The sequence below is a fragment of the Pongo pygmaeus genome, chromosome 1 (genome assembly GCF_028885625.2).
Source record: "Pongo pygmaeus isolate AG05252 chromosome 1, NHGRI_mPonPyg2-v2.0_pri, whole genome shotgun sequence".
Lineage (NCBI taxonomy): Eukaryota > Metazoa > Chordata > Mammalia > Primates > Hominidae > Pongo > Pongo pygmaeus.
In genome coordinates, this window is record NC_072373.2 from 211,962,511 (window position 1) to 211,984,024 (window position 21,514).

At 49.6% G+C, this 21,514-nt stretch overlaps 1 protein-coding gene across 2 annotated transcripts; it reads left to right on the forward strand.

The window, feature by feature from the left end:
• The first annotated feature begins 20 nt into the window (after positions 1-20).
• TAS1R2 (taste 1 receptor member 2) lies at positions 21-20,797 on the forward strand. Of its 2 annotated transcripts, XM_054487008.1 has the most exons (6): positions 21-202; positions 2,142-2,442; positions 4,785-5,558; positions 10,208-10,417; positions 17,897-18,020; positions 19,206-20,797. In XM_054487008.1, exons 1-6 carry the CDS (start codon positions 21-23, stop codon positions 20,132-20,134), a joined length of 2,520 nt encoding a protein of 839 aa, XP_054342983.1. In that variant the 3' UTR covers positions 20,135-20,797. The 2 variants fall into 2 exon arrangements, with proteins under 2 accessions (XP_054342983.1, XP_054342974.1); XM_054486999.1 differs by lacking the exons at positions 21-202; positions 2,142-2,442 and adding an exon at positions 4,270-4,304.
• Positions 20,798-21,514: the final 717 nt, after the last annotated feature.

The window sequence follows — 21,514 nt, forward strand, 5'->3', positions numbered from 1 at the left end:
GAGACCATCACTTCCCAGCCATGGGGCCCAGGGCAACGACCATCTGCTCCCTGTTCTTCCTCCTATGGGTCCTGGCTGAGCCGGCTGAGAACTCGGACTTCTACCTGCCTGGGGATTACCTCCTGGGTGGTCTCTTCTCCCTCCATGCCAACATGAAGGGCATTGTTCACCTTAACTTCCTGCAGGTGCCCATGTGCAAGGAGTGAGTCTCCAGTGTGGGGCTGGAAGTGTCAGTGGGGATGGGGTGGGAGGCCAGGCCTGGGCCTGTGGGTCCTTGGGAGCCAGGCCAGGACCAAGGGCTTAGAGCACTCCTCCCCATTCATTGCCAACCCACTTATTCTGGATCCACGCCCCTAGCCCTCAGGGAGGCCCCATATAATACGGGTTACCAAAATCTTTGGCGACTGTGCTCTGAAACACTGAGACTTGGGTCATCTCAGTGCCATTTTTTTAAAATAGAGTTACAGAATGTTTGAGCCTAGAGGGCTCTTAGAAGCCATCAAGACTGCTCCAACCCACTTTGGCAACTGGGGGACTCCCAGTGGGTCCACGTCAAAGCCCATTCTGAAAACCTTTGGGAGGCAGAATGTGATTTTTCTGTAGCAGGTTCTGTGGTGGGTAGGGGTGCTTTTGGGCCTAGAGGGAAGTTCCTCTTCCCCCACCACCTCCCTGAGCCCTTTGGGATGGCAGCATCACTTGGAGATTGTGGGGGCTATGTGCATCTGCATGCAAGCATGAAGGACATGGAGCCAGCCTGGGACTAAAAAAGAGTGACCTCTTGCAGAGAGGGTGAAGGTATTGTGGGAGACAAGGAGAAAGGTAGGACAGTGCAAAAGATGATTAAGGGTTGACTATAAGAAATGCATCATTTATGACATTGGAGAAGATTATATGCTGGCTTGAGAATGGTGAAGGTGATGGCACCAGGCATAATGCTGGGTTTTCTAATGCTTGTGATCATGGTGGGGAGTATAATGATGGTGATAGTTGTGATGAAAGTAATGTTGGTGATGCTGATAATGTTGATAACAGCAATACTGGTGATGATGACAATGATAAAAAGTATGATGGTGATGATGATGATGATAGTGGTAATGGTGGTGATGATGGTGATGGTAGTGATGATGATGGCAGCGGTGGTGGTAATAGTGTTGGTAATGTTGGTGTTGGTAGTGATAATGGTGATGGTTGCATTGATAATGGTGATGGTTTTAATGATAGTGTTGGTGATGATGGTGATGGTAGCGATGATGATGGCAGCGGTGGTGGTAATAGTGTTGGTAATGTTGGTGTTGGTAGTGATAATGGTGATGGTTTTAATGATAGTGTTGGTGATGATGGTGATGGTAGTGATGATGGTGTTGGTGGTGATGATAGTGATGCTGAAGATGGTGCTGATGGTGGTGATGGTGTTGGTGATGATGGCGATGGTAGTGATGCTGGTGATGGTGTTAGTGATGGTGTTGGTGATGGTGGTGATCGTAGCGATGCTGATGATGGTGCTGATGGTGTTAGTGATGGCATTGGTGATGGGGGTGGTGATGATGATGGTGATGCTGTTATGATGGTGCTGATGATGGTGATGGTGGTGAGGGTGTTACTGATGGTGTTGGTGATGGTAGTGATGATGATGTTGGTGGTGGTGATGGCGGAAATCGTGGTGGTGATGGTGGTGATGATGACGGTGATAATGGTGGTGCTGATAATGATGGTGGTGACGGTGATGATGGTGGTGATGACGGTCACAAGGTTGTGGTGACAGTGATAGCCCTGGTGGTGATATTGGTAATATGGATAGTGGGTGATGATGGTGATAGTGGTGATGGTGATGATTGAAGTTTTAGTGGACAATGATGGTCACATTGGTGGACATCAGTAGAGTGGTGATGGAGGTTATAAGGATAGTAGTGATGATGGCCACATGGATAACAGTATCAGTGGTGGCCATATGGGCAATGGTGACCCTAGAGATGTGGTATGGTGACAATGACATGGTGAAAATGCCTGAGTCTTCTGGAGTGGCTCTTCTCAGTCAATGCCTTGGCTTTCCTGTGGCAGGAAGGAGGAGTGGGTTGGTTCTCTTATCCCTTCCTTCCTCATTCTGGATCTGCTTCCACCTCATGATGCTGTGACCCCTCCAGGTATGAAGTGAAGGTGATAGGCTACAACCTCATGCAGGCTATGCGCTTCGCGGTGGAGGAGATCAACAATGACAGCAGCCTGCTGCCTGGTGTGCTGCTGGGCTATGAGATGGTGGATGTGTGCTACGTCTCCAACAATGTCCAGCCGGTGCTCTACTTCCTGGCACACGAGGACAACCTCCTTCCCATCCAAGAGGACTACAGTGACTACGTTTCCCGTGTGGTGGCTGTCATTGGCCCTGACAACTCCGAGTCTGTCATGACTGTGGCCAACTTCCTCTCCCTCTTTCTCCTTCCACAGGTGAGGCCCCTGGGCCCTGGAGAAGGACCTGGGGAGGGGGGCAGAGGAATGGCTGTCTAGAGGCCTCAGAAGCCACTTCCTCCATCAATCATGGGAGGTGATGATAGGACCAGAAGCAGGGTCAGGACATCAGCCCAAATCTTGAGAAGGCAGCCCAGCTTATGGAGTAAGGGCTCAGGCTTTGGAAGTGGGCAGATCTGGTTGTGCAACTTGGCACCGAGTCTTGGCCACAGTGAAGCCTTTGGCAAATCTCTGAACTCTTCTAGGCCTCAGTTTCCTCACCTGTAAAGTGGGATGATAAGCGTTCCATCCCAGGACTGTCTGAAGATTAGTGTTCAACCTGTGTAAATTTCTGGCACACAGTAGGTAGTAAATAATGTTGTTTTATAAAGCATCTTGCACAGGAATAAAAACTTGAAGTGCTTAGTATTATTTTGTACAGCTGCCTAGCACAAGGTCTGCCTCATAGTAGGTCCTCACAAAAGGGTGATTTGTATTACTACTATTATTATAACTATTATCATAATCATGATTGAAAGTGCAAAGTGCAGTACTGGTACAGGCTATGTATTCATTAAAGATCAGCTAGCAAAAGACTTGGCACACAGTAGGTAGTCACAAATACTGTGATTGTTACTGTTTAATGTTAGTACTTTTACATGAAGCATCTAGCTGAGGACTGAATTCATTCTTTCATTCATGTAACAGATATTTATTGAGCACCTACTATGTGCCAGGTACTGTTGTAGGTGCTGGGATACAGCTGACAACAACATAGAAATCGTCACCCTCATAGAGTTTCTCTTCTAGTGGAGAGAGACAGAAAATAAGTGTAAACAATAGGTGATGCAGGATGTTAGAGGTGAGAAGTGCAAGGAATAAAATAAAAATGTGGGCAGGGTAGGGGGGCTCTGGTATGTCAGTGGAAAGGAGGAGTTGGTAGAGGGAGATTGCAGTTTTCAACAGGGTGGTCAGGTGGGTCTCACTGACAATTGGGCAAAGACTTGAGGGAGGTGAAGGAGTGAGGGAGCCATGAGGGACCTAGGAGGAGAAAAACATTCCAGGAAGAGGGGTTAGCAAGTGCCAAGGCCAGGAGGTGCCTGGTATGTTTGCGGAACTAGATGAGCAGAACTGGAGCAAGAGGGAGAGGGGAAGGAGATAAAATCAGACAGGCGAGAGCTGTGCAGATAAATGATGGAGCCCTTAGGGGCCATTCAAGGACTGGCTTTTCCTGGGTGACATTAGGAGCTGTTGAGGAGTTCTGAGAAGAGGAGTAAAGTGACCTGATGTGTGTGAGCAGGGTCACCAGGCTGCCATGTTAAGCGTACTATAGGGGAAAGGTGGGTGGGTAATGTTGCAGTGCAGGCTGGGGATGATGGTGGCTGGACAGGAGGGAGCGGGGAGCTGGTAGGCACTGGACGGATACATTTTAAAGGTAGAGCCAAGAGGATTTGCTGATGGATCCAGTGTGACCTGTGTGTGAAAGAAGAGTCAAGGATGACTCCAGAGTTTTTGGCCTGAGTCACTGGAATGATGGATTCATCATCAACCAAGATGGGGGAGGGCGTGCATGGAACAGGCTCAGAGGAGAACAAGGGTTTGGTTTCGATTTGTGAAGTTTGAGATGTCAGGCAGGCAGTTGTGGTATGCATCTGAAGTTCAGGAGAGAAGTCCAGGCCAGGGCTATCCACTGGGAGTTGTTGGCATGGAAATGGGATATAAAGCCGTGAGGCTGGATGGAACCACCAAGGAGGGGGAGAGCAGCTGGAGAAAAGGCAGGGACTGAGGCCTGAGCCCAGGGTCCTCCAAGATTAAGAGGTCATAGAGAAGAGAAGGAAGCAGGAAAGGAGATGGAACTCCCAGTGAGTTGGGAAGAAAACCATGGAGCCCTGGAGGTGGAGGGAAGAAATGTGGCTAGTTGATGAGCCTGATGGTGATGAGGGGGAGGAGGAAAGCGCTGTGCTCAGTAAGAGTTTCTAGATGATGGGGATGATGGCTATGTCATTCACCTAGCCCAGGCTGTGGTTCTCAATAAAAGCCCACGTGCTGATGACCATGAGGATGATGGTGTATGTGGCTTGGCCCAGGGCGTGGTACACAGTAGGTGCTCAATAATCATGATGAGGCTGAGATAAGGCACCTGGCCTAGGGCCTGGCACACAGTAGGTTCTTATTGCATGCGGCTACCTGGGGACCATGATGATTGACGATGGTGTAAACCACCTACCCCTGGGGTGGTTTGCACTAGGTGCTTCCCAAATGATGATGGTGGATAGAGCCCTGGGGTGGGGGCGGAGCACCCAGTGGGGCACTCACTCATGCCACGGCCCTTCCCCTTGCAGATCACCTACAGCGCCATCAGCGATGAGCTGAGAGACAAGGTGCGCTTCCCAGCTTTGCTGCGCACCACACCCAGCGCCGACCACCACATCGAGGCCATGGTGCAGCTGATGCTGCACTTCCGCTGGAACTGGATCATTGTGCTGGTGAGCAGCGACACCTATGGCCGCGACAATGGCCAGCTGCTTGGCGAGCGCCTGGCCCGGCGCGACATCTGCATCGCCTTCCAGGAGACGCTGCCCACACTGCAGCCCAACCAGAACATGACGTCAGAGGAGCGCCAGCGCCTGGTAACCATTGTGGACAAGCTGCAGCAGAGCACGGCGCGCGTCGTGGTCGTGTTCTCGCCCGACCTGACCCTGTACGACTTCTTCAATGAGGTGCTGCGCCAGAACTTCACGGGCGCCGTGTGGATCGCCTCCGAGTCCTGGGCCATCGATCCGGTCCTGCACAACCTCACGGAGCTGCGCCACACGGGCACCTTCCTGGGCATCACCATCCAGAGCGTGCCCATCCCGGGCTTCAGTGAGTTCCGCGAGCGGGACCCACAGGCTGGGCTGCCACCCCTCGGCAAGACCAGCCAGAGGTCTACCTGCAACCAGGAGTGTGACAACTGCCTGAACGCCACCTTGTCTTTCAACACCATTCTCAGGCTCTCTGGGGAGCGTGTCGTCTACAGCGTGTACTCTGCGGTCTACGCCGTGGCCCACGCCCTGCACAGCCTCCTCGGCTGTGACCACAGCACCTGCACCAAGAGGGTGGTCTACCCCTGGCAGGTGAGGGGGTGGCTGCCATAGAGGCTGCCGGGCACCTCCATCCTCCTCCCTTGGGGTTCTGGGCAAATGGGTGTGAAAGGGCACGAGTATGCCATTCTTCCAGACACATAGCACTAGTCCATCCTGGTGCCAAAACAAAATTGCTTTTTAAATTAATTGAACACTCACCGTTCAAGATAGTAGTCTGTTCTTGGGAGATTCAGGTGGAATTCACCAGAAGGAAATCCCACAGGCAGTGGGAACCACAGCGCCCCCTCTCCCCCAGTCTCTCCAGGGTTGAGAGCCTGGGAAGGGCTTGTGTTTTCCCGGGGACCCTCTAAAGGCCTTGCATTGCTTTTATGGGTCTTCATTACCCTAGTTCTCTATCACCCTGGTTCAGACATAGACTTTAAATCTGTTCTTCTGGCTTAACACACACATCCACATCCACAGGCACACACAGAGACCTCCCACCACGAAGCTTTCTGGGATATAGAAGGTTTTACTGAGGATCAGAGGAATGGGGGGGTTTACATTAGAGATGCGCACTTTTTACTTTGCTATTGGAGATCTCTGTTCTTAAACGGTTCCTTGGCTTTTTCAGTTTGGGGCCAGCATTCCACTCTGCTGTTTAGCCACTTCCCTAAACGCTGTCCATCTCCCCTCTTCGTTCTCCCCTTTCGCCCACTTGCTAGATCCCTCTCCCATCCTCAAAGAACTGTTCACTTCCTTAACAGAACAAATTAGTTTGCTCTGAAGAAATTCTCTCTCTCATTCTATTTAATCGTACCTCTCTATCCCATAATCTCAGATCCTAACCTTGCAACCTTAAACACTTTTCTTTTAAAAGATTTCAGTTATTCTTTAAAAGGAATTCTGGTGCCAGTTAGTAAAAATACTGCGTATTGCTGTATGTCCTGTTACATTAATAATTATCATGGGTGCTTTACTCCTCTTTGAGTGCCTACTAGGCACTGAATGCCTAGTATACATCACATCTAACTCATGACCCTCCTGGAGGATAGTCTACAGGTAGAAAAACTGAGGGGCAGGAAGTCAATGCGACTAGCCCGTGATTGCTCAGTGGTAAGTGGTGGACCGTGCTTTTGAACCCAGGTCTGGCCCATTCTGCTGTGGTTTTCCCACTTCACCTTCCAGGCATCCTCCCAGCTGCAACTGGCAGGAGCTGTGATGAAAGACAGTTGACTTTTTCCTTCTCCCAGCAGCAGAGACCAAAGGGCACCAATCATAGCAACCAGGATGTCCCATCCCTTTTGTTGAGCACCTACTATGTGCCAGGCCTGGGGGACCCTCAACCTAGGAGGAGATGAGGACGGTTAGTAAGATCTGTGTGCCAAGTGCAGCAAGAAGTCAGAACTGCAGCTGTGCACGGAGCAGGGGCATCACCATGGTGGGAGAGGGTCAGGGAAGGCAGGTCTGAAGTAGGGAGTGAACAGGCACTGGACCTTCCAGGAGGAGAGTGGGAGAGTGGTGGCCTGGCCACGTGACTGGGCTTGAGTGGCGAAGACTGAGAGGTGATGGGAACTGCAGGTGATACTGGAGGGCATCTAGTGCCCTGAAGGAGAGGGGGCTTTGTCTAGAGGCAGCAGGAGTTCATAGAGCGTTCCAAGCACTGAGATGACGTTCTTGAGACAGCCCAAAAAGCCAATTTAGGGCTGGGGATGATGCAGTCAAGCGGCAGGGAGTCCAGCCCACCCTATGCAGGCTTCACCCAGGGTCTCTGCTGGCATAAACAGCATCCTTGTGAGAATTAGAAAATGATGCCCTTTTGTGCAGTCAGGTTAGACCAAGATGCTCTTTGGCTTTGGAAGGATGCAGACCTGTGGCAGGGACATGGCTTTCCGGCGTGAATGGGCTGGACTCCAGTTGTCCCTCCCAGTTGTCCTAAGTGGACCCACTCATGCAGGGCACAACCTACAAAATGGTATGTGGTGTCCTTACTACCTCCCACCCTCCTTGCCGGGTCACACCATGACACTCTGTTTATTTTTGTCATAACACATATCCCAAGTTGTGATTGTGTTGATATCCTTTGTTTGTTTATTGGCTATTCCCCACACCTCCCAAACAGAGGCTAGTGAGAGCAGGGACCCTGTCAATCCTTTCCAATGCTGTATCCCAAGTTGCTGGCACTGGTCTGGCTTGGCGTTGATTCTCATTGAATATTGGATGAATGAATGAATGGGCACTTATGTGCCAGACACTGTGTTCACCTCTTTACATGAATTCTCAGTCACCCCCAGACAGACACTGTTGAGCAGATACTGTTACTACACGGTTTCTCTCCCATACACAGGTCAAACTGAGGTTCAAAGAGGTGACAGGCACCCAGCTAGGGAGTGGCCAGGGGTGGTGGTAAGGGATGGTGATGAAATAGTGCTGGGGTAGTGGGGATGGGCACCCCATGAGAGGTGAAGCAGAGAGAGAGGCCTCAGGGGCGATGAGAAGAGTTGGAGATGACACTGGGTGGATGTGCTGCCCATAGTGATGGTGGTGGTGGGGTCAGATCAGTGGGAGGTCGGGTAAATCCAGGCTGGCAAATTTGTGGCCATCCCAGCAAAAATGTTCAGCAGGTTGGCCGGGTGCGGTGGCTCACACCTGTAATCCCAGCACTTTGGAAGGCCAAGGCAGATGAATCATGAGGTCAGGAGTTCGAGACCAGCCTGGCCAACATGGTGAAACCCCATCTCTACTAAAAAAACAAAAAATTAGCTGGGCATAGTGGAGGGCACCTGTAATCCCAGCTGCTCGGGAGGCTGAGCCAGGAGAATTGCTTGAACCCAGGAGACGGAGGTTGTAGTGAGCTGAGATCGCACCTCTGCACTCCAGCCTGGGCGACAGAGTGAGACTCCATCTTAAAAAAAAAAATGTTCAGCCAGTCATTGAATCAGGAGGGTCAGGGTTGCGAGGTCTTCTCAGGTTCTGGTCCAATCCTTTTATTTCACAAATGAGGCCCTTGGCACTGGTCTGGCTCTTCCCTACACACCTCTCTCCACCTCTCTCCACCTCTCTCCACCCCTCCGGCATCTCGGATATGGCCCACCTGTTAGTACATTGTGAGGCAGGTGGCAGTGAGCTGGGCAGAGCTTAGCAATCAGACCTGGAATGGAATCCCAGTGCTGCCACTACTAGCTATGCAAACCTAGGCAAATTTAATATCTCTGAGCCTTGATTTTCTCATCTGTTAAATGGAAGGAATCATATGTGCCCTGCTGAGTTATTGAGGGGATGTGCAATCATGATGCAAATTACCTGGGGCAGCGAAGAGGCTGAATGTACTCCTCTTCCTCTTCTCTGACACCAAGTGCTGGCCTCAGGAGAGACTGTGGGGCTGGAGAGGTGGACTTGAGTCTGCCTTAAATGTACAGCTTATGCTGGGGTAGGGGTGGGGCTAAATGGGGAAGGGGAAACGGGGTTCAACCTGATGAGGGAACCCCAAGGTGCCCAAGCCCCTGCCAATAATAGTCTAGGCTCCCACCCACTCAGGACAATTACAAGGCCAGTGCTTTCTGACCCCTTGGGGGTGATATCTTGGATCCCTCGAGTCCCAAGTGCTCAACCCTGCTTGGGCAGGTCATTGCAGAGGTGCAACATGGGCACCCAGAACCTGACTCCCGGGGGCCTCCGCCATCCTGATCCTCATCCTCAGGCCAACCACCTGGTTGGAGCCTCTTTCTTGGCTCAAAGGACCATTGCCCTTGGGCTTAGCAACCTGTGCACATTCCAAAGAGTCTTTCTGAGTCAGGACCTCACCCACTAGGCAGGGAAGGGAGAAGGCCAGGGCCCGACTCCCTTGGCTACCTGTCTGTGTGTGTCAGTCCCTGAGGCCAGGTGAGCCCTAAAGGTATAGCCCAATGGACACTACCATTTATGGAGGGAAAATCTACGAGCCAGGTCCACGGGATATTTGAGCTGGAAGTCCTTTCAGGGTTAGCCCAGCAAGGTTCAGAAACTTTCTCAGAGTCACGCAGCAAATTGCGGACAGAACTGGCACTGGACTTTAGGTTGGAGGATGCCCAGTTCAAAGTGTGCTCTAGTTTGTCCCAGCTGCTGCCTACTGAGAGTGATAGGGGGTTGGGAGGTGGGGAGAGACTGGAATGAGAGCTGACCCTAAGGTCTGGGGAGTCAGGAAGGACCCAGGGATCAGGGGAGACCCCAATTGACCTTTGCAGGTGACAGAGACAGTGGACTCTGTACCTCATCTCATGTATTGGGTTCAAGAGGGATGACTGAGGTGACTTCCAGGGAAAAGGAATTCTATCAGCACCTTGGTAGGAGTGTTTCCTGTCTCAGGCTCTGCTCTAAGTCCCTAACATAGATGAATTTATTTTTTGCTTCCAAGCCCAGAAGATAGAGTTTTTATTGCTCCCACTTTGCAGAAGAGGAAACGGGTTCAGAGAGGTTAAGAAACAGGCCCAAGGCCTCACAGCAAGAGGCAGAGCTGAGGCCTGAACCCAGATGTGTCTGGTTCCAAAGCAGAGCTCTCAGCCACTGACTCCTAAATTGCCACCTTTTTGGAGATTTATTGCCTCCATATTACAGAGTTGAAAATCAAGGCTAATGGAATGGTAGAATCTTTCCCAGGTCCAGGAAAATTCTGGCTTGGATTCTGATGCTACCTCCACTTCCCTTCCCTCTGACCCCGCCAGCTGCTTGAGGAGATCTGGAAGGTCAACTTCACTCTCCTGGACCACCAAATCTTCTTCGACCCGCAAGGGGACGTGGCTCTGCACTTGGAGATTGTCCAGTGGCAATGGGACCGGAGCCAGAATCCCTTCCAGAGCATTGCCTCCTACCACCCCCTGCAGCGACAGCTGAAGAACATCCAAGACATCTCCTGGCACACCATCAACAACACGGTCAGCCAGGGGGCCTGGTGGGTGGGCAGGCCTGGGGCGGGGACTGGGGCTCATGCTGGAGTGGCTAGGGCCCTTTTCATTATTGACAGAGACTGGAGATTCTTTATCAATCTCTGGGGGGATGTCTATTTGTGGGTGGGTAGTTCCCCATTGATTGGGAACTATGCCTGTTCAGGGCTTTCTGGTTTCCCAGGAAGAGGGGCTCAGGAGCCTCTGCAAGGTAAAACGTTCACTGAACATGTGTGTGCCTGACCTGGTGCTAAGCATTTCAATTCTCACATCAACCTTGGGGCAGTGGTCCCCAACCTTTTTGGCACCAAGGACTGGTTTCGTGGAAGACAATTTTTCCACAGACTGGGAGGAGGATAGTTTCTGGATGATTCAAATGCATTATGCTGTGCGCTTTATCTCTATTATTATTGTAATATATAATTGTAATATATAATGAAATAATTGTACAACTCACCCTAATGTAATATTAATGGAAACCCTGAGCTTGTTTTCCTGCAACTAGATGATCCCATCTGGGGGTGATGGGAGACAGTGACAGATCATCAGGCATTAGATTCTCATAAGGAGTGTGCAACCTAGATCCCTTGTATGCACAGTTCACAATAGGGTTTGTGCTCCTATGAGAATCTAATGCGGATGTTGATCTGACAGGAGGTGGAGCTCAGGTGGTAATCAAGTGATGGGGAGCAGTTGTAAATACAGATGAAACTCTGCTCTCTGTCACCTGCTGCTCACCTCCTGCTGTGTGGCCAGGTTCCTAACAGGCCACAGACTGGTACTGGTCTGTGTCCTGGGGATTAGTGACCTCTGCTTTATCAATAGCTGGTAGGATCTCTATTCGTGGGTATACAGTCTGGGGTCCTGTCCTTCCCCCATTGATTGGGAACTATGCATGTTCAGGGCTTTCCAGCTCCCCAGGAAGAGGGGTTCAGAGACCTCTGCAAAATAAACACTCACTGAACACGTGTGTGCCAGGCCTGGTGCTAAGGACTTCAATTCTCATATCAACCCTAGGGGATAAATGCTACCATTCTCTCCATTTTATAGGTTAGGAAACTGAAGGCACCGAGAGGTTGTGTGACCTGTCCGAGGCCACACAGCTAGTCCATGGTGGAGGTTCTCTATATACAGCATACAGCTAGTCTGTGGTGGAGGTTCTCTATACACAGCATTCAGGCTAAAGCCTGTGATATGGCTTGGCTCTGTGTCCCCACCCAAATCTCATCTTGTAGCTCCCATAATCCTCACATATTGGGAGAGGGACCCGGTGGGAGATAATTGAATCATGAGGGTGGGTCTTTCCTGTGCTGTTCTCCTGATAGTGGATAAGTCTCACAAGATCTGAAGGTTTTAAAAATGGGAGTTTCCCTGCACAAGCGCTCTCTGCTTGCTGCCATCCGTGTAAGACATGACTTGCTTCTCCTTGCCTTCTGCCATGATTGTGAGGCCTCTCCAGCCATGTGGAACTGTAAGTCCATTAAACCTCTTTCTTTTGTAAATCGTCCAGTCTTGGGTATGTCTTTATCAGCAGCTTGAAAGTGGACTAATACAGCCTGTCATTGGATACTCTTGTTTTAGTATGGTAGCTATGCCTTCAACTGAGTCTGACATCTGTCAATCTAAAGATCCATTATTTTACCCCCTTTAGAGAGTAGACCATCAGGATTCTGCTGGAGTAGAAAGGGATAGAGACCTGCCTTGTAGAGTTGGGGAGGGGATCTAGAGATCTAAAAGCTTCTGGAAGAGCCTTCATCATTCTCCTTTGCTGATAGCCTGCACCCTCTTCCCCCCAATCCCTGACAGCACTCTATCCCCAGTTGCAGAGGCACCTGATGCTGTGAGTTTCTGAGTGCCTTGGGGATTTTTGTGGAGTAAATTAGGGTGGTGTCTGTGTAAGTTTCCTGGAGCTGCCATAACAAAGTATCACAGACTGGGGTGGGTAGGGAGCTTAAACAGATGAAATTTATTGTCTCACAGTTCTGGAGGCTGGAAGTACAAGATCAAGGTGTCAGCAGGGTTGGCTCCTTCTGAGAGCTGTGAGGTAGAATCTGTTCCAGGCCTCTCCCCCAGCTCCTGGTGGTTTGCTGGCACTCTTTGGTATTCCTTGACTGCAGATGCACCACTGATATTAGTCCACTCTTGAATTGTTACAAAGAAATGCCAGAGACTGGGTAATTTATAGAGAAAAGAGGTTGAATGAGCATACTGTTCTGCAGGCTGTACAGGAAGCATGATGCTGGCATCTGCTCAGCTTGTGGGGAGGCCTTAGGAAGCTTACAGTCACGGTGGGAGGCAAAGGGGGAGCCACCTTGTCACATGGCTGGAGCAGCAAGAGAGAGTGAAGGAAGAGATATCACACACATTTAAATGACCAGATCTCACAAGAACTCACTCACAATCAGTAGGAGAGTGCCAAGAGGATAGTACTAAACCATTCTTGAGAACTCTATCCCCATGATCCAATCACCTCCCAATCACCTCCCACCAAGACTCACCTCCAACGTTGGGGACTACAACTGGACATGAGATTTGGGTGGGGACACCCACATCACCACCCCATCTCTGCTTTCACTTTCATGTGGTGTTCTCCATGTGTCTGTCTCCAAATTCATCCCTTTTATGAGAATATCACTCATATGAGATTAAGGACCCACCCTCCTCCAGGATGACTTCATCTTAACTAATTATATGACTATGTTAACTGCAATGACCCTATTTCTGAATAAGGTCACATTATGGGGTCCTGGGTACTAGGACTTCAAGCAGGATATAGTTCAGCCCATAACACTGTCTTAGCTTGGGTGTCTCCCAGAAAGCACAGCCTGAGACAAGGGTTTATGTGCAGAAGATTTATTCCAGGACATGATACATGGACGGGAACAGGAGTGGGAGACTGGGGAGAGTTCCACAAGGAACAGGGAAAGTTGGTCCAAGAGAACAACCTGAAGCCACACACTACTCTGAGCAACTGGAGATCAATCTTACTGGGACCTCCCGAAGAGCACTGTCTCCCAGAGGAGGGAGGAGGGTGGCAGTAATCCACTAGCTCCCATAGCCTGGTGGTCAGGGGTTGCTCTGTGGGGTGTTAGCTTCAGAGGCCTCCCATGAGCATTTCATACTGCAGCCTTAGGGCAGAACACAAGACACAGCTGTGTAGCCGAGGCCAGGTGCTGACAGGTGGCACTTGCTTGAAACTGGTGACTGCAGCAATGGCTGGAATAAACAGTGGGTAGAGAAAATATGAGGCAGGCCACAAAGAGGTCCTTTTCTTGTTACACTCAGTGGTTTTCCTTGAGCCTGAGGAGTCACAGACTTTTCAGAGCAGCGGCCAGCTCAGTCTCTAACAGAAAGGGAGTTTGGCAGACTTAGCCACTACCCAAGGTTGCCACTGATATTCATCTCTCTCTTCCGCTTACCATTCTGGATTTCTTCACTCTCAGCCAGCATTTAGCTGCTCTCAGTCACTGGCCTGGGGGCTCATCCAGATCTTCTTCCCCAAGGTGTCTGGGCCCTTAGTTGCCTTGCGTTTCTGGGCTGTGCCTGCTGCAGATCCCCACCAGCAGGTGCACTGGGATTGAAGCACCCAGGGTTGCCTGGTAAGTCCTTGGGTGCCAGACCTACTCCTTCCTACTCCACTTGTGTAGCAACCACCTCAGCTCCACCCACGAATCCAGGTCAGTTACCTCTTCCTTTCTTGGCCTTCTCATTTACTGGTATGAGGACCCCAAAATGACCACATGGTAATCGTAGAGCTCTATAGTGTCTGCTGGTGGAAGTATTCCCCCTTTGGGGACCAGAATCTCTATTCCAGCAGAGTGTAAGATTGTAGAGAGGAGAAGAACCAATGCTGCAATGGGTCCCTGAGAATAATGGTGCATGTAGCCAATCCTTCTGGTTGCTGGATACACATATTCTAGATGTTGAGGCCACAACACTATACACAAGCTATTCATTCAAAACTTCATCTTAAAGGGCAGTGTCCCCACCTTGCAGGGGGTCCTGAAGATGGTACCTTAGCTGAGCTTTTAGTATGCCATCTCATCACCTGGTTAGATAGGATACTTCTGGGTATTGTGGTATATGTAAGGATCAGTGGAGCCTGTGGTCACATGCCCATGTCACACCCTTTTACCATGAAGTTGACTCCTGATCTGAGGTGATATGTTGTCCTGCATTAGTAAATATTTACTCTGTAAGCCCTCAGATGGTGATGCTGCACTGAAATCAGGGAAGGAAAATTCTTATGAGGTTGAAACACTGCTTCTTCCAGAGAGGAAAGGATCTGATGTAATAGATCTTTCAGCAGTTGGTTGGCTGGTCTTTTTGAAGAATTGTGCCAAGTCAAGGGCTCAGCATGGGTCTCGGATGCTGGAATGTTAGGTGTTCTGCAATGGTAGTAGCTAGGTCAGCCATGATGAGAGGAAGCTCAAGCTGTTTGGTTCATACCTGTAGCCTCCATCCCTGACATCATGGCCACTCTATGCAGGCCTTGGGGTGGCTGAGGACAAAAGCCAGCTGACCTCCACTGGACAAGTCAGTCTTCTTCTTCTTCTTCTTTTTTTTTTTTCTGAGACAGTCTCACTATGTCGCCCAGGCTGGAGTGCAGTGGCACAATCTTGGCTCATTGCAACCTCTGCCCCCAGGGATCAAGTGATTCTCCTGCCTCAGCTTCCCAAGTAGCTGGCATTACAGAAGAGCACCACCACACCTGACTAATTTTTGTGTTTTTAGTAAAGACAGGGTTTCGCCATGTTGGCCAGGTTGGTCTGGAACTCCTGACCTCAATTGATCTGCCGACCTTGGCCTCCCAAAATGCTGAGATTACAAGCATGAGCCACAGTGCCTGGCTGGGACAAGTCAACCTTTCAATCTGGTTTCCATTACTCTGTGTTTGCTCTCTGGTTTGCATTAACATGAGACACAGAGATCTTCATGCTTTGTGCTCACTCTCATGGATCCATGCATATACCTTTCCCCAAGAAACCTTGTCTCCATTCTTCCACTCTCGCTCCTTCTGGGCTCCTGAACAACCAGCCAAGCCATTCCATACGTCCAGGATCTCAGGAATATCCATCCTTCAGGACATCTCTCCATCCACACAAAGCAAACAACCAAGTGTCCTGCTTGCATCTCTACAAACAAGCAGTATCTCCCATCATTACTGTCCTTCAGGATTCACCCTGAAAAAAGCTTTGTATCCCTGAAAAAAGCTTAGTATGGCAGCAGTCCACTGTCAGCTCACATTGATATATCAAACCAACCTACTTGTGAATCATTCCTGAATGTTCTCCTCTATTTACTTGCCATAAAGAATCTCTCCATGAGGTCTTAGGTATGACTTGAGGGAGAGGCATTTGTTACAACAGAAATAGATACAGGAGTCACAATAATGGATTTAAGAAATTTACTTGGACCCACTGGCACTTCTTGGATACCATTTCCCTTATATGAAGACTTGTTTTTATTCCTGCCTCTCTATAAGACTCTGTGAATCTGATAGTCACTTGATGTCCTGGGGTCAGGTACTCAATTTCCATGATGGCCCAGCAGGACTCCCAAAGTTGACTTTCAAGTAGTGAGTAGCATGTTGTTGTAGAAGGCATGGCATTGTTGCATCTTTCTCTTTGGGCTTGCCAATTCTTATAAGCATAGATAACTCAGACATCATCAGAACTCCTCGATCATGTGGCCCCAGTGGCAGGATTGCTTATACAGAAGCCAGGGCCTTCCTCAGAGTCATTTTCTGCACCTGTTACCCTCTGCCTTGAAACTGAAAGCCTTCTGAATCACCTGATAAATGGGTTGCAGCAGTATATCCAGGAGCAATTTATGTTGTCCCCCAAATCTAAAGAGGTTTATAAAGTTCCATACTTTCATGGTAGCAGGTGTAGGGTGGATGACTTGTCTATTATCTTAGAATGGATGTCCTGGCATTCTCTGTACCATTGGCCTTCTAAAAACATCACCAATGTAACAGCATCCCCAACCCCAAGTTTTGAATCTTTGTGAGGTTTATCTCCAATCCTTTGGCATTCATAGATCTTACTTGGATATAAAAGTGCTTGCTACTTTCTACTAACCGGGTCCAATTACCACAGTATCATGAATATCATAGGCCAGCGTGATATTCTGCAGAATGTCAAGATGAGCAACTTCCATGCGGACCACACTGAGATTGAGAGTGAAAGAGTAAACTCTGTGATAAGATAGTGAATGTTAGTGATTTGATGATAAGATAGTGAGTGTTAATGATGTAACATCTTTCTTCTTTTTAAATACAGGTGTTTATAATAATACATTTCCCTCTTAAGTATTGTTTTCACTGTACCCCATTAATTCTGGTACATTAAAATTTTTTATTTTTGCGATAAAAGACATATAACATTTACCAATTTGTTTATTTTTAAGCATGCATTTCAGTAATGTTAAGTATATTCGCATTTTTGTGCAACAGACCTCTAGAACTTTTTTATTTTGCAAATTTCTAACTCTATTCCCATTGAACATCTCCACATTTCTCCCTTCCTCCAGCCTCTGGCAACCATCCTTCTACTTTCTGTTTCTATGAGTTTGACTACCTTAGACACCTCATATAAGTAGAATCACACAGCATTTGTCTTTTTGTGGGGTTATGTTGTGTTTTTATTTTCATTAATCTCAAAGTATTTTCTAATTTCCCTTGTGAATACTACTTTGACCTATTGTTATTTAAGGGTATGTTGTTTAATTTCCACATATCTATGAACTCCCCAAATTTCCTTCTGTTATTGATTTCTATTTCATTACATTGTTGTTGGAGAACATACTTGTTATTATTTCAGTCCTTTCAAGTTTATTAAAACTATGCTTACTATTTGCTATAAATAAATAGCAATGGTGTCAGAGGCCAAAATTTTCTCCAGTGTCCTTTTTTGTCTCCCATTTTATCTTTGGGTTTCCCTAGATATTCCTTCTTAAATGCAGTCTCAGCCTTGCAGTTATTTCGGTTGTATCCCTTGATTGACGTGGTGGTGAGAAAGAGGGGAAGTGTTCTGTAATCCTGTGATTAGGTCTCAATCTTTCAGTAAGCCTGTGCCCCAGAACTGTGACCTTCATAAGTGCTTCTCACCCCACCTCCTTAGGTAAGACAAGAAGGCTAGAGAGGGCTGGAGTTGGTAATTTCTCTTTTCCCATGTCAGTTAAGCTCTGGTAAAATTCACATCAGTTGGGTTCTGGTAAAATAGTTTCCCTTGAGGAAAGGCATTTGTTAAGGAGAACAGAATGCTCTGAGCATATTTCAAAGTGGTTCCTTTCCTTATCCCCTGCTAGAAGCACGAGGGTTTTTTTTTTTCTTTTCTACAGTTTCCACCCCAAAACCTAGGGGGCTCCCAGGCTTCCTCCCCTGAACATCCTGCTGGTTGGAGAGGGGAGAAGGCCCCTAGAATGTGGGAAAAGAGGACTCAGGGTCTTTTGCACTCCTCCCTCCAGATCCCTGTGTCCATGTGTTCCAAGAGGTGCCAGTCGGGGCAAAAGAAGAAGCCTGTAGGCATCCATGTCTGCTGCTTCGAGTGCATTGACTGCCTTCCCGGCACCTTCCTCAACCACACTGAAGGTATGATTCGCAGGCCTAGCACTCCTGCCCTGCCCCTGCCCCGACCCTGGAGTCTCTAGGGCTTGTCCTCCTTGGCAGGGTCTCTGGAGTCCCCCCCAGGGGGTGTGAGTGTCCAAAGGCCAGGGACCAGATCTGATTCCTCTTGTATCTTCCCAATACCTAGTGTAGAGCAAAATACTCTGTACAGGCTGCTTCAGAGAGGGAGGGAGAAGGGAAGGGACAACACTTTCCCAAGCCGGACTGCAGCTGATCCCACTCCACACACACATAGCCCAGGGCCCAGGGAGTCAGTCTGGGGAACACCCACTGGATGAATGAATGAATGAATGGTATTTGCAATAGGAGGAAAGTTTCTGGCAGACAGGGAAGACACCATCTCATTTATCCCTCTAGCCTCCCAAGTGCCTAGCGTAGCTCAAAGCACAGCACAGTTGCTCACTGGGTGCTTGTTGAATGACTTCCTTGATGAGAAGAATGATCATTTCTCCCTATAGAACATAAAATCTAGGAACATGCAGGCAACGTCATCTCTGTCCACATTAGTGTTTAGCACAGCTCAGAGTTGGAGCTCAATTGTTTTTCATGACTTCATGTAAATTAAATGGATGATGACATTTACCAATACAAGTATTTAATATGTGCCTAGCAGACCACAGGACATAGAGGAGGTGGTGAACAAGTTTGTGGAATTATTCCATTGGCCTTCCTCCCACAGTCAGTCAATAGCGGGGAGGTGAGGGCTGGGTTTTATCCATCTCTCTGTGGCCTTCCACCCCAGGTCCCTACCACAATGGATGGTGCTCAAAAACATGTGTATTGAATGCATTCTTTGAGTAAGTGGTTGAATGCCTCTCACACCAGAGGGTGAGGTCTTGGGAGGGAGGAACTACAGTTGGTAGGCTCTGGGTCAAGGAGAACCGGGTTTGAATTCTGCCTCTCTAACTTACTGGCTTTGGGCAAATTACTTAACCTGGCTGAGCCTTGGTTTCTTCATCTGTGAAATGCAGTTGCTGTGAGGATTTGATGAGCCAATGCACATGAGACTTGAGGAGTATTGGCTGTGAATGCAAGGGTTGCCCTTGGTGCTCTCTCTCCATCCCTGGGGCCTGGCCCTGTGCAGGGCTGGGAGGATGCAGGTGCTTGGAAGATGGGCTTGGCTAATGGGAGTCACTGTGGCTTTTGCAGATGAATATGAATGCCAGGCCTGCCCAAGTAACGAGTGGTCCTACCAGAGTGAGACCTCCTGCTTCAAGCGGCAGCTGGCCTTCCTGGAATGGCATGAGGCACCCACCATCGCTGTGGCCCTGCTGGCCGCCCTGGGCTTCCTCAGCACCCTGGCCATCCTGGTGATATTCTGGAGGCACTTCCAGACGCCCATGGTTCGCTCGGCTGGGGGCCCCATGTGCTTCCTGATGCTGACGCTGCTGCTGGTGGCATACATGGTGGTCCCGGTGTACGTGGGGCCGCCCAAGGTCTCCACCTGCCTCTGCCGCCAGGCCCTCTTCCCCCTCTGCTTCACCATCTGCATCTCCTGTATTGCTGTGCGCTCTTTTCAGATCATCTGTGCCTTCAAGATGGCCAGCCGCTTCCCACGCGCCTACAGCTACTGGGTCCGCTACCAGGGGCCCTATGTCTCTATGGCGTTTATCACGGTACTCAAAATGGTCATTGTGGTAATCGGCATGCTGGCCACGGGCCTCAGTCCCACCACCCGTACTGACCCCGATGACCCCAAGATCATGATTGTCTCCTGTAACCCCAACTACCGCAACAGCCTGCTGTTCAACACCAGCCTGGACCTGCTGCTCTCAGTGGTGGGTTTCAGCTTCGCCTACATGGGCAAGGAGCTGCCCACCAACTACAACGAGGCCAAGTTCATCACCCTTAGCATGACCTTCTATTTCACCTCATCCATCTCCCTCTGCACCTTCATGTCTGCCTACAGTGGGGTGCTGGTCACCATTGTGGACCTCTTGGTCACTGTGCTCAACCTCCTGGCCATCAGTCTGGGCTACTTCGGCCCCAAGTGCTACATGATCCTCTTCTACCCGGAGCGCAACACGCCTGCCTACTTCAACAGCGTGATCCAGGGCTACACCATGACGAGGGACTAGTGCCACCCGGTGGCATCTGGGAGGGAGGGAGGGCCACGGAGTTGGGAGGCGGAAGCCAGGGGTCTTCCCTGGCTGGTTCAACTCCAGATGGAAGCAGGGAAGCCATCCCCAATTACTCCCACCTTGCTCTGGTTAATAATTTAGCATTCCTTGGAGGTCCTTTGCATCTGGGCCATTTTTACCCACTTAGTGATGGGTGTTTTAAGACATCCACACTTCATTGCTTTCCCTTGACCTATTTTACATGCCAGGCACTGTCATCTTCTAGAAAAAAAACCACCCAAGGTGACCTATTGGTCTCCAAGGACAAAGTCTGATTTAGCAGCCTACAGCTGTCATCTGGCAGTCGCAGTGGGCACCTGCGGGTTGCAGCTCATTCCCATCACTCATGTTCAAGGCCAAGGGAGGCCTTGGGTTCACTGGGCTGGGTGGGCTGGGCTGGTCTGGGCCAGGGTTGGTGTGGGCGGGTGGGGCCTGCCGTTCAGCACGTGAGCTCAGATAGTGCAGTCATGGCTCCATTTGGTAGCTGTCTCACGTGTCCATTTCCTTTCCTTATTCCCGAAGCGCTCGGGTCCAGGTCCCTGGGTTATCTCTAAAGCATCGCCAGGCATAGCGTGCTTCCCAAATGCTTGTGAATAAACCTCACTTGGGTGAAATGAATGCACTTCCTTCCTGTTTTTTGACGTCCCCTGAGACAGAACATGTGGAATCAGAGAGACCTCAGTCTCAATCCCAGTAGTGCCACTTCCAAACTGTGTGACTTTGGGCCGTTGTGTTGACTTTGATGGGGACAACAGCTAACATTTATTGCCAAGTCCCTGGCTAAGAACTTTACTACTTTACCATGTATTCCTCACAAAACTCTATTGGTTGGGTGCAATTATGTTCCTTATTTTACAGATGGTGGGGGGAAGGCAGGGGGAAGAAGAACTCAAAGAGTTTATGGAGCTTACTCAGAGTCATACAGCTTGTCTGAGCACCTCCTTCCCCTCCCCAGAGCCCATTCCTGGAGCCACTGTCCTCTACAGAGTAACATCCAGGCAGCCCTGCCTGGGAAGCTGTCCCCACCACAGTGCACAGGGGGAAGGCTCCGTCTCCCCGGACAAGGAACTATGCTATGGCAGGGGCTTCAGATTTTAGGCAGGTGACTGGTGGGTGCAGTGACCAGGAAAGCCTTTGAGAGAAGCTGGCATTTGGAGAGAGCCTTGAAGGACAGAGAAGTTTGGAAGGCAGGAAGTTTGGGTGTGTGGGGGAGGGGCAGGTGGGGACAGCAGGAGGAAAGGCGGGATGGAAGGAAGCCCAGGCAGTTCCAGGAGGATCGTGTGGCTGAGAGTGGCCGGACTGTGAGAACCCAGCTTTGAAGGACAGCTAGGGCCAGAT